This window comes from Felis catus, chromosome E2 (assembly GCF_018350175.1).
Source record: "Felis catus isolate Fca126 chromosome E2, F.catus_Fca126_mat1.0, whole genome shotgun sequence".
NCBI lineage: Eukaryota > Metazoa > Chordata > Mammalia > Carnivora > Felidae > Felis > Felis catus.
The window spans coordinates 48,110,105-48,124,105 of NC_058382.1; the positions used below are offsets into that span (position 1 = coordinate 48,110,105).

The 14,001-nt window shown below is 36.1% G+C and overlaps 1 protein-coding gene across 30 annotated transcripts in view; it reads left to right on the top strand.

Annotated features, from left to right (window-relative positions):
- The window catches only part of HYDIN (HYDIN axonemal central pair apparatus protein), a 433,865-nt gene that overhangs the window by 141,361 nt on the left and 278,503 nt on the right, over positions 1-14,001 (top strand). For 26 of the 30 annotated variants that reach the window (XM_045046329.1, XM_045046327.1, XM_045046336.1 and 23 more), the window contains one exon: positions 456-580. In XM_045046329.1, coding sequence (XP_044902264.1) covers positions 456-580 — 125 coding nt within the window. Of the gene's footprint in view, positions 1-418; positions 581-2,957; positions 6,665-7,289; positions 7,514-9,134; positions 9,156-14,001 lie in introns of those variants that run through there. The other 4 variants (XM_045046338.1, XM_045046341.1, XM_045046340.1 and 1 more) reach the window with 4 other exon arrangements.

Genomic DNA, 14,001 nt, shown 5'->3' on the forward strand with positions numbered 1-14,001 from the left:
ACTGCCCTCAAATTATCTTCCTGTGGTTGTGTGATCTTTTGGGACTCTGATATATTTTTCCATTATGAAAACTTCACTGAACTGTCACAAAACTTGATTTCTATCCCTTTGAAGGTACTTTTCTGTTGCAGCTTACAGTATTTGCATACATGTTTTAAGTCTGACCGCTGGAATCACTCAATGAATGCTAAAAGAATGGCTGAAAGGCAAGGACACAAACAAGAATATTATGATACCATTTAAATTTCTCTTAGACTTGTTGATCTGTTACTGCTATTTTAACCTTAAAATCCAAATCTTTCACATTAGGGGGTAAAGTATACTGTACTTCTGATTCATTCAGTTGGGGCGGGGGGTCTGAGCTGTCTACAGAGCTACAAGTCCTGTCTGTATCTTCTCCTCCTCTCACACGTGTCAGGATGTGTTCTGATGGTGCGTCTCCATGTGTGCTGCAGGCCTTTCTCCGTAGAGCCACCTGTTGGAACTCTTAATGTGGGAGAGTCCATGCAACTGGAAGTGGACTTTGAGCCACAGACTGTGGGCAATCACAGCAAAAGACTTATTGTGCATTATGACACAGGTATGTGTTATTCTTTGTCCAAAGTTCTACATGTTAAGAAAGGTCAAGTGGAAAATATGGTGAAGCAAAGTAGCAGGTGGTTCTTTTGGCTGCATTAGAGTAAGCTAAGAGCCACAAGGTAAAGAACCGAAGAATGAATGTCTCCAACAGAAATAATGTTGATCCAGATATATGTCCCACCTGACTGGTTTCTCCAGTGCTTGAAAGCCTGAGAAATACAGAGCTCTGGAAGGAAAGTATACCCTGCAGTCACACAGATAGTTTAAGGTTATTTATATGTACATGGGACTTGAAGGTAAATTAATACCATGTTTTCCATTTGATTTATTACTGCATTTGTCTAACATCATAAAAATGTGAACTCCAATTCAGAATGTTCTTGTGTGTACCCACTAGTCTATGTAAGGCCCAGCTGCTTTAATTCTTGGAATGTGCAAGTATCTTACTTAATGTCTTACTTAAATGTAGTACTGTGTCTACTGCCACTAGCATTTTTTGAAGGCCACAGTCTGTATAATCATGAAAATTATACAGTTGTTTTTGCTAATATTTAATTTATGGTTGTGTGGACTGCATGTACATTATGCAAGTCCCCAAAGTTGTTTTCCAAATTAATATTTTACCATTGCCATTTATTATTTCATGATTTTTCTCATTTTCCTCTCCCTTCTTCTTTAACCATTCATGTTTATTGACCCAGATTGTCTGCATCAGAAGGCCACTGTAGGCAGAAAACACAAGGGCACAGCCAGGGAAAGAGTAACAAATGACATGTAGTTCACAGTTCAGACTTTCTGGCTTTGTGGATGCGTATCTGAGCGGGACGTTCGAGTCCTTGCCTATGGACCTGTGGTTAAGCGGTCCAAGTTCCACATTGCCTGGCATAACAGCGACACATACCCAGTGGTACCATCCACGTATCTTATCTTTTAGTGTAGGACGGAATTCCCTGGCTGCTCTCAAGACAAACCTGATCTGAACCAGCTTAAGCACAAAGGGGAAAGCTTTGGCCCATGTAATACAAGAGAGGAAGGTAAAAAGCACAGTTTATAACACAGCAGGGACATCCATTTTTCCGAAGTAGTTGTGTCATTTTACACTCCCACCAACAAAGTGTGTGACTTCCAATTGCTTCACATCCTTGCCAATAAAGTGTTGTCTTTTTTTCCCTCCTGCTACCACATAGTGTTGTCTTGATCATTTTAGACATGCAAGTAGTGTCAAGCTAGGTCCTCTAGTGGTTTTAATTTTCATCTGATTAATGATGTTGAGCACCTTTTCCTGTGCTTCCTGGCCATTCATATATCTTTTTTAATGAAGTGTCTGTTGAAGTCTTGCTCATTTTTTATTGAGTTGTTTTTCTTTTATTATTAATTTGTAAGAGTACTTTATAACTTGATATTCTCAGTACTAACCATTTGTCAGATATATGTGCCGTTAATCCATTCTTCCAGTCCGTAGCTTGCCTTTTCATTCCCTTCATGTTTCTTGATCAGCAGAAATTTTTAACTTTGATAAAGTCAGCATTCCCAATGATATTCCTTTAAGATGAATGCTTTTTGCCTTCTTGCTAAGAAATGATTATCTTCTCCAAGATCACAAACATAGTCTCCTATGTTTACTTTTAGAGGGTAATAGTTGTAGCTTCAATGTTTAGGTTGATGGGTGATCTTTGAATTCATATATGTATATGTGTGAGGTAGGGGCTGTGTTTAATTTTTGTTCCCCATATAGATTATTGGCTCTTCTCCCTTCTATTATCTTGTTCTGGAATTCCAATTAGTTACTCTATTGTTCTGTTTCTATTACTACTTTACTATTTATTCCTTTTAACCTTTATTTTATGTTTTCCATCTCTTTGACTCTGTAACACTTCTCTGGATACTTTCTTCTCCATTCACTAATTCCCTCTTCCATGAAGTCTCATCTGCTGAGGTTTTTTTGTTTTTTTTTTTAATGTTTATTTGTTTTTGAGAGAAAGAGAGAGCAAGCGAGCAGGGGGAGGGCAGAGGGAGAGGGAGACACAGAATCTGAAGCAGGCTCCAGTCTTTGAGCTGTCAGCATAGAGCCTGACGCAGGGCTCAAACCCATGAACTGTGAGATCATGACCTGAGCCGGAGTTGGACGCTTAACCGAATGAGCCGCCCAGGCACCCCTCATCTGCTGAGTTTTAATTTTTCCATTCTTGTATGTATTTTGCTTTCTGAAATTTTATTTGGTTCTTGATTAAATCTGTTCTTAAATCTGATTGCTCTCTACTCTTTCATTTTTCAAGTTTCCCTTTTGTTTCTTAAATATGTTATCGTTATTTTCGTTCTGCATCTCATCACTTAAATATATTATATCCGCTTATTTATTTATTTATTTATTTATTTATTTAGTTTCTGTTTATTGTTTATGATGGTTTTCAACCACAGTATCTATAGGGGAGGAAAAACATATTTTTCCTCTACCCTTCTAGGCTTTTGGGTGGAGCCCTGTAACAAAAGACAGATCAAGAAGAGAAAAGCATACATTTATTTAATATAAGTTTTCCTTTGATGCAGGCAGGCTGAGTCTGGAGACCCAGAGGGGTCCTGCAGGAGCAGCCAAGAGGCTCCTCGGCTTCATGTAGGATGGAAATCAAACATGAGCCCACAGGAAATAAGAGCAGAATTTATTGAAGATATAGAGAGCTCAGATACAGACACAGCATTCGACAAACTCAGAAAGGGAAGGAGGGGGTGTTGTCTTTGTTCGGATTCTGGTATACGTGTCCCCTCAGGCATCCAGGAACTGGTTAGAAGACCAAGGCCCAGGTATTATTCTTGGAGCCAGGGAACCTTGGCATCAAGATGTATAGAGCCTCGGTCTGGAATGCACATATGCTGGCTTCCTCACGTCCTTCTCACCTGGCCCTGCCTTAGATATCATCTATTCTAGAGGAATCATGAACTCCTTGTCCCTTACCAGGAGGGCATTCTGAGGCATGTGTAAAGTGGGCTGGGCTTGCATGTCCTGGCAAGAACAGAAAGCAGGAAGAAGAACAAAAGCTGATTTTTATGGGGTCCTTCCATTTCCCCATCTCACCTTGGCATGGGAGCTTTCAGAAAGAAATGAAGACCTTGAAGAAGTAGTTAAACCTGGGTATTTTTTTGCTAGGTTTGATGAAGAGTAGAGTTGTGGAAAAATGTGTTAGGACCAAAAGGGGTATGAGCTAAGTGTAGTAAACTTGGGAAAACAACTTCCTCTCAATGTCCCTCTGTCTCCAGACAAGTCTGCTCCTTTCATCCAAGTACAGGAGGGTACTTCTCACATGTGGGTCTTACGGCCTGCTTCAGTGGAAGATCAGAAAGTCCTTTCTTATCTGCCGTTTCTCGGATTCCTTCCGCTTGAAATAGTATGCCGAGGTGTGCCATATTTTGGGACAGTGTGTGCTGAACCCCATCATATCTCCTGCCCTTTTGTGTTTTGTAAATTCTGGATTTAGCATCCCCACTTCAGGCAGGCCCTCGACTTTATCTGCCATCATATGCACACAATGCAGTAGTTAAAGGAGAGGCTCAAGGGTTAACAGAAGCCATTACCACAAAAGACAGCCTTGGTACCACATTATTTCCTACAATTCTTCACCTCACTTTGATGTTCTTATTATCCTATAGGGTTAGGGATCAATTTTAAAGTAGTTTAAAAAGTATTTTGTTGAGAAGTTTGGTTATTTCAAACCTCAGTTTAATTTGCTGGTAAAATTGACTCTAATTTATGTCTTTTTTCACATCGTTCAACATTATTTATTTCCTACTATTCTGTAATCCTCTCCATATATCATATTATAAACACAGTTTAGCCCTTCATGTATTTACGTTTTCTCTAGTTTCTCTCAGCAGTTTTCTGGGTAGAAGTCTCAAACACTGTGGTTAGATTTATTCCTATACATTCAATATTTTGTATGTTTGTGTAAGTGATTTTTTAATTACATTTTTATTGAGGTATAGTTTAGGCACAATAAAATGCACAGATGTTCACTGTACAGTTTGATGAGTTTTTTCACGTGTAAATACCTGTGTAACCACCACTCCCTGTGAGACAGAGAATATCCACGGCTTCCGAGAGTCCCTCATGCCCTCTCCAATCAGTCTCTCCATCCCTATCCTAGACTTTTGGGGTCCTGTCACTCCATATTAATATTGCTTGTTCTTGGACTTCAAATAAATGTGCTCACATAGCACATCCTCTTTTGTGTCTGGTTTCTTTCACTCAACATAATGTCTTTGACATTTATGCATGTTGTTGCATGTATCAGAAATTCCCTATTTGCTCCTGAGAAGCATTCCACTGTACAGTTATACACAGTTCATTCACTTTCCTGTTAGTGTAACTTTAGACCGTTTGAAGTTTGGGGCGATTATGAACAAAGCTTTAATAACAATTCTTGTACGAGTTGTATGTGTGCATGTTTTTACTTTGCTCAGGTCAATGTTTAGGAGTGGAGCTGCTGGGTCCTAGAGTAGGTATATGCTTAACTGCTTAACTTTCTGCAAAACTTCCAAGCAGTTTCCTAAAGTGGTTGAAGCATTTTCCATACCGCAACCCGCCCCCCCAACACTGTCAGTGGATGAGGGCTCCAGTTACTCCACATTCTCATCAACTCTTCGTCATTGTCAGTCTTTTATTTTTAGTCATCCTACTGGGTATGAAGTTATCACCAGCCAAATGTCATCAAAAGCCTATGTATTTGATTTTTAATTGGCATTTCTGTATATGACTAATAATGTCGAGTGCCTTTTCATGTGCTTTGGACCTTTTTATGTCTTCTGTTCTCATGTGTATTCAGATTTTTTTTGCCTATTCTTTATGGGGTTGTTTGTCCTTTTGCTTTTGACTTGTGGTTTTTTAAAATATATTCTCAATATAAGTCTTTCACAAATAATTATTGTGAATATCTCCTCACAGTGGATTATTTTTCTAATTTTCTTAATGGTGTTTTTTCATTAGCAAAATAATTTAATTTTTATGAAGTACACTTTATCATTTTTTCCTCTTATAGATAGTATGGTATTTTTCTTCTAATTTTATTTTCTTAATTTTGGAGGGTATATCAAAAAAGGAGTTGACTTTTGTATATCGGTCTTTTATATCTTCTCACCCTGATAAATTAACTTCCTGACTCAGTTTATCTGTAGATGATTTTAGATTTTGTATATATACAATCAGGTCATCTGCAAATAATGATAATTTTATTCTTTTTCAATCCTTAAGCCTTTTATTTCTTATTCTTTCTTGCAGAGCTAGGCCTTTAGCACAGCGTTCAATGGTAGTGATGATGGCAAACATCCTTCTCTTGCTCTCAGTCTCAGAGGGGAAATACTCAGTGTTTCATCATTTAGTATGATGCTTTTGGTGGGCACTTTATCAGATTAAGAAAATTCCTTTCTATCTCTAGGTTTCTAAGACCTTTAATTTTGAACAGGTATTGACTTTCATCCATTACTTCCGTATTTTTTGAGATGATCATATATGATTTCACCTTTTCATGTAATGGCTTTGTCTTTAATCTGAAAAAACAAATTGGTCTCATAAAACAAGTAGGGAATTATTCTACTTTTTTTATTCTCTGGAAGGGTTTTGTTGTCATTTCTAATATTCATGTTATTTTTTCTTTAAGTGATTGAAAAATTCATTTTTCAAGCTATCTGGGCCTGGAGACTTTTTTTGTATGAAGGTTGTAAGTTATTCAGTTATTCAACTTATTTAGTACACTTAGATCTACTCAAATGTTTCTTTTTTTTTTTCTTGTATAATTTTTGGTAAACTTTTTCAAGGAATCTTTGCATTTAATCTAAAAATTTTAATTTGTTGACATAAAGTTTATCATAATAACCCCAAACTTTGTAGTGTCTGTAGGATCTATAGTGATATCTCCTCTTTCATTACCGGTATTGGTAATTTCTGCCTTTTCTCCTCTTTCTTTCTTTCTTTCTTCTTTCATGAATTTCAACAAGAGCCTTTGTGTTGTTAGTGTTGATACTGGATGAAAGTGAAAAGTATGAGTGTTAATAAATTCAGTCACTGATACATTTCTTCCATCTGGATCTCTGTATCTTTGTGAGTATCATTTTTGTTAATGTCAAACCCTAAAATTAAGTATTGGAAAAAAATGTGGCCTTAGAATCATGTTTTGATACTATATCACAAGAATGAAGTGTAGTCAATCTTTTGTTGGTAAACACATCAAGTAAGTTATCTTTAAGATATTATTCATGTTTAACTCATCTTTTTAAATATTTTGGATCATATTTTTTTAAATATGTATTTATTTTTGAGAGAGAGAGTGCAAGCAGGGGAGGGGCAGAGAAAGAGGGAGACACAGAATCCGAAGCAGACTCCAGGCTCTGAGCTGTCAGCACAGCCCGACGTGGGGCTTGAACTCATGAACTGTGAGATCATGACCTGAGCCGAAGTCGGACACTAAACTGACTCAGCCACCCAATTGCCCCTGAGTCATATTTTTAATACATTTCACATATGCGTACTCTAGTATATTATGTATAGTATATATATAATTTATAAACAAGTACACATGGTAGGAGTATAATGTCAAAAAATTTTATTTGGTTGGGTTTTGAGGCTAACAGCTTAGAGTGCTCATAGATCAATAGAATCAAAGCTTGAGAGAAGATCTAACTAATAATCAAATCTAGTTTTTAGATTTTACAAATGAAAAACTGAAGCTTTAAGAAATTAAGTGGCTTGCCCAACGTTGCATATGGAGCCAGAAGCACTATTAGAACCCAGGCTCGAACTCTAACCTCCTGTGCGGTGATTTCTCCACCAGAGTGGGTCATCTCTCTAATCTGTTGTATCACTCCCTGTGCATTTTTACTCCCTTAATCCGTTGACTTTGAAATGCAGCTGCTTTCTCTCAGTGGCCCTCAATCTGGATTTTACTTTTAGGTAAGTATTTGGATTGGCACCCATACTTACATTTGTAGTCCTGTGCTAAAGGAAATGAATATCTGTGTACTAAAATTTAATCACTGTGGCAAAGTTTATTTCCACACTGTGAGGTTTGTTGTAGACTTTGGTTCACAAATGAAGTCATTTTCTAAAGATTGCGGATAGAAGTAGGTAAACTCTCTTGTAGCATTTTTCTTTACATGAAATGAACAGCTAATAAGAATATGCTTTCATCTTTATTGTGGGTTATCAATGACCAGAACCTATAACCTTTCATTAGTGAAAAACAGTAATGACTGTCTAAACACAATTAATTAATCATGGAGCTTTTCCATGCAGCTATGATCATTGCCTTCTCTTTTCACTAAATAAGCATCTGACTGAACTTTCTGCAGCTGTTTAAGTATGAATTGATTTGAGGAGGGACATTTAGCATGGGTTTTTTTCACACTTCCCCAAACAATATTCCAGAAGGAGGAGCATTGATAATCCTCAGTGGGAAGTACTCAATCACATTTCTCACAGTTGTGTTTATGCCCTTCAGTTGCTTGCCCTCCATTCTTGATTAAACAGCTAGGAGATTTTGCTTTTTTGGCAATCAGAGTTTGAACCAGTGCTCTAGCCGTTAACAAGGTTGAGTGTAGATTTCACCACAATCTAATATTTTACTTATCAGTGTATACCTGACCCAGAACTCTTCCCTCCTTTCTTATGCATATGCTCTTCTGTGGTAAAGCCAAGTTGTTTAGGGAATTGATTTTAGCCCAGAAATGATTTAGTTACCTTTTTATTATGGTCTAAAACAGAAGAGCTGAAGTAACTTCATACCTTTTATAAACTAATTCCTCCTGAAGAGATTAAGAACACAGTTACTCAAGGGGTGCCTGGCTGGCCCAGTTGGTGGAGTGTGTGACTCTTGATCTCAAGGTTGTGAGTTCAAGCCCCATGTTGGGTGTAGAGATTACTTAAAAATAAAATCTTCCAAAAAAAAAAAACAAACAACAACTACTCAAGACTACATTCTTAACAAAATAAAACAGAAACAGAAACAAAAAACAGAACAGTTGAGTAAACTAGTTCTATCATTTCAATAAAACTGAGAAGTGAAAATATTATTTGACTAATAAAAGACAAGCAAATGGTAATTGCTTAAATTTTGCACTTTGAACTGGATGTTGAGAAACTTTATATAATCTAAGGGTTCATGGAGATATTAGTATTCAGACAGGCTTTAAGAAAAAAGACATTCTTATTAAACCTTTGGTTACTTGAATGAACCCCCGAAGTAGGACCATAGCACTGTTTTTTATTCAATCCCTGGTGAGGTTGCTGTCACCTTAAAGGTGACATTAACCACTGGCATAATCAGGAAATAGAGCTGATGCACTTACTCAGCATTTTAAAAGTATTATGTCTCTTACTGAAGAGGAGCTATTTCAATTCAGATGTCAGAAGTTGGCAAAAAGGCTCCTTTCCCCAAAGGCATGATAATGTATTATTATTAAAGATACAAGTAATCATAATATTAGTACTTCACAGGACAGCTTTACAGTCATTTTATATTTTACTCTAATAAACCACAAAGAAGTTCTTTTTTTTTCTCCTAAAGGTCAATAAAGGAATACCAAAATACAACATAGTAAGTAATTGAGTGCAATATGTTATCTTACGGTTGAAACTACTAAGTAATATGTATCTGAGCATACCTATGCAGGCTTGGCTGCATAAGCTTTGTTTCAATTGTGTGGTTATTATAGTTAATTGTAAGTGTGTGCTGTTATAATTAGAAAACCTAGCAGAACATAGTTATTACAAAAGAGTAAATGTTGTAACGTGGTTTCAGAAGCAATGGAAACATTCCTTGACCTAGTTTTCTTTTCTTCATTTCTTATTCCATAGCTGAGGATAGGGAATAGCAGAAGTTTGGACACACTGATGGTTAGAGATTGTTAGGAAGGTGGAATGAGGTTTCTGTAAATTACATAGCAAGTAGAGACTCAAGTCATTAGGTGTTTGTATTTAAAGGGACATTAGAGGACTTTTCTTAACTCCATTTATTTTATTAAAAAAACTTTTAATTGATGTATAGTTGACATACAACATAGTAGTTTAGGGTGTACAACATGGTGACTGGACATTTATATACATTACAAATTGTTTGCCATGGTAAGTATAGTTGCCATCTGTCACCATACAAAATTACTGCAGTATTACTGACTGTATTCCCTATTCTCTACTTTTCATCCCTGTGATAATTTTATAACTGAAAATTTGTACCTCTTAATACCCTTCATTTACTTCATCTTGCCCCCCCCCCACTTCCCTCCCCTCTGGCAGCCACCATATTGTTCTTTGTGTTTATTTAACTCCCTTTATTTTAATGACAAGTAAACTAAGGCCCAGAGACATTAAATGACCGTATACCTAAGTAAAGCTGGAACTTGAACCCAGGTCTTTGGCACCCTCTGAGGCCAGCATACTTTTTCAATCGTACACTACCTTCCGTATAGATGGGGAATACTGACTTTGCATTGCCGCGATGTGCTGGGTAAGCTCAGTCAAGTCTAGTAAGTTGTTTCCTGAGCCCTTCAGAGAATGAGCACTTCTGATGAAGTTTGATTCAGCAATTCACTTGCATGGTGAATTTGACCCTGCTGTGATGAAGAGATGAGAAACACCCTTTCCATCAACCTGCTAGTTGCTAGAGAATTTATGGCTCCACTCATACATTTTATTTATTACCCTCTGTTGTCTGAAAGTACTGAAACCACAGTATGAAATGTATTGTGTATATAGTTGGCTTCATATTTTTTTTTGTAAAATTAATTTTGTTCTTTTTTTTGTTCTTTTTTGTTTGTTTGATAGTAGCAAAATGTAATGGCAAGATGTAATGAGACTTCCACAAAACATATTTTTACTAGGACATAATAAATGACCGTGGTTAACCTCATCTACAATGATTACAACGTTCAACCCCAGAAACTAAAAAGGAAGCAAAGTGGGAACAGGCCTTCCAAGGAGACACAAAAATTCCAATGCTGGCAACAGCAACCTTATCCATTCTCACAGGCATAATATTCCTTTCATCCTATCTGTTTTCTTAGTAGCTTGGGATTGGGAACACTTTCTAAGGTTGTAGAAATAAGACAGGAGTTACTGCTTTCTTTACTTCGTGGATCTGATGATTTGGGGAAGATAGATTGAAAAAAATCAATATTAGATGGTTTTCAAAGAGAGTATAATGGCTCTTGCTATATTTCTGGAAAACAGTTTTGCAGTGAGCAACTCAAATTGGTGACATTAGTCCCTCTGACCCTAGATTTGTATGAAATAAGTAAGCCCTTGGATCTTTTCCCTTGATTAGATTTTAAGCAATGAAATAACTTCAAATAACTACAGAAGCACAGAAATAATATAACCAACAGCCATTATATTTAACACATCTCAACATTTTGCTGTACACATTTCTTTCAGATGTTTTATGGAAAACTAAACTGATAATAGATTTGAAGTTCTCTCATTATTCTTTCCTGATCTAATTCCCATGGCTTGGTCCTCAGAGGAACTGTATTGGGTACATTTTAATGCTATTTTTACATATGTATCCATAAACAATGTATCTATTGTCTTGAGTAGTTTTAAACTTCACATAAGTGATATCATACTGTATATACCATTTCCCGACTCGACTTTTTCATTCAACCTTATGTTTTAAATATCTAGACACATAGACACAAATAGCTGTGATTCATTTTAACACCATGAACATGCTATAATCTACCTATTCTCCTACTGAATATTAGTATGTTCTTCCCAGTTTTTTGCTATTACAAACAGTGCCACAGTGAGTATCTCTGTATATGTCTTGTGCAGCTGGATGAGATTGTCTTTAGGAAGTGCAATTGCAGAGTTATACAGCAAGTGTGTCTTGAGCTTTATTGGAAACTAAGTTGGTTAGTCAGGTGGTTGTACCAATTTGTATTTTCATCAGCATTATATGGAAATTCTTGTTTTTTCCACATCTTGCCAATAGAGTACCAAGCAGCATTTCAAACTGTTTGAATTTTGTTAATCTAATTGTTACAAAATAGTATTTTAGTGTATATTTCTCTCATTACTATTGCTATCTGACAGCTTTACATGTTTCCTGAAGGCCCTATAATGCTTCCTTACATTAAAGTTTTGGATGAGTAATGTATTCATGTGTTCAAAAATCAAAAGTTTATATTGAAAGGTGTCATTTCTACTTTACCTCATTCACCCCACACAGCTCTAATTTTATTCCAGTGTTTTTATGCAAATAGATGCAAACATGAATGCATATTCTTAATTTCCCTCCTTACATAAAAACAGCACACTATGAATTGTTCTAAACCTTACTTTTTTTCACTTAATCATATACCCTGGAGATCTTTCCATCTCACCTTTTACAATTTTATTTTTTATTTTTTTAAATTTACTTCCAAATTAGTTAGCATATAGCACAACAATGATTTCAGGAGTAGATTCCTTAGTGCCCCTCACCCATTTAGCCCATCCCCCCTTACACACCCCCTCCAGTAATCCTCTGTTTGTTCTCTACATTTATGAGACTCTTCTGTTTTGTCCCCCTCCCTGTTTTTATATTAATTTTGTTTCCCTTCCCTTATGTTCATCTGTTTTGTCTCTTAAAGTCCTCATATGAGTGAAGTCATATGATATCTGTCCTTCTCTGACTAATTTCACTTAGCATAATACCCTCCAGTTCCATCCACGTAGTTGCAAATGGCAAGATTTCATTCTTTTTGATTGCTGAGTAACACTCCAGTATATATATATGGTGTGTGTATATATATATATATATATATATATATATATATATATATATATGGTGTGTGTGTATGTGGTGTATATATATATATATATATGTATATATATATATATATATATATATATGGTGTGTGTGTATATATATATATATATATATGGTGTGTGTGTATATATATATATATATATATATATGGTGTGTGTATATGGTATATATATATATATGTATATATATATATGGTGTGTGTATATATATGGTGTATATATATATCTTAATCCATTCATCCATCGATGGACATTTGGGCTCTCTCCATACTTTGGCTATTGTTGATAGTGCTACTATAAACATGGGGGTGCATGTATCCCTTTGAAACAGGACACCTGTGGGGCGCCTGGGTGGCGCAGTCAGTTAAGCGTCCGACTTCAGCCAGGTCACGATCTCGCAGTCCGTGAGTTCGAGCCCCACGTCAGGCTCTGGGCTGATGGCTCAGAGCCTGGAGCCTGTTTCCGATTCTGTGTCTCCCTCTCTCTCTGCCCCTCCCCCGTTCATGCTCTGTCTCTCTCTGTCCCAAAAATAAAAAAAAAAAAATAAATAAAATAAAGTTTAGTCAAAAAAAAAGAAACAGGACACCTGTATCCTGTGGATAAATGCCTAGTAGTGCAATTGCTGGGTTGTAGGATAGTTCTATTTTTAGTTTTTTGAGGAACCTCCATATTGCTTTCCAGAGTGGCTGCACCAGCTTGCATTCCCAGTGGTACAAATATTTTAACCACTTTTTTTTCTTTTGTTTTTACTTAAATTTTTTGCACCATGAAAAGTTTCTTTTTTCATTTTTATGTAATAAAATTTCTTAATATGTTTTAGAGGAATCTGGATTTTGAGACATGGTTAGAAAACTTTCCCCTGTAAAGTTACAAATACTGTGTATTGTTCTACTTTTATGGTTTCATGTTGAACACTTAAATATTTTATTCATTTGACATCTATTCTATTGTTAGATGTAGGATATGTTTCTTCCTATGATTACCAAGTTGTCCCAAAGGCACTTTTTTTTTTTTTTTACAAAAAGTTTATTGTTACACCAGTGATTTGGTCAATTACAAAATTGACTTTGTAATATAATACACTCCAACATGTATTTGGGCCTATTTTAACTTTTTTTTTTTTCAACGTTTATTTTTTATTTTTGGGACAGAGAGAGACAGAGCATGAATGGGGGAGGGGTAGAGAGAGAGGGAGACACAGAATCGGAAACAGGTTCCAGGCTCCGAGCCATCAGCCCAGAGCCTGACGTGGGGCTCGAACTCACGGACCGCGAGATTGTGACCTGGCTGAAGTCGGACGCTTAACCGACTGTGCCACCCAGGCACCCCTCTTAATGCCATTTTAATTAGACTTTATACTGTGTTTTAATTCTCTCAGTTCCTATATTATTGAATTTTTAAAATAGAAAATATGGTTTGAATTTTGTCAAATTCTTTTTCAGCATCAATGGAGAACATTATATAATTTTTCTTCTTAGATCTATTCTGTATTAATAGATTTTCTAATAGTGAGCCATCTTTTCATTCCTGAAATAAACTCCATTTGGTTGTGAAGTATCTTTTAATGTGTTGATGAATTATGATTGTTAATTTTTTATTTAGGACTTTACATTGATATTCAGAAGTGTAATCCG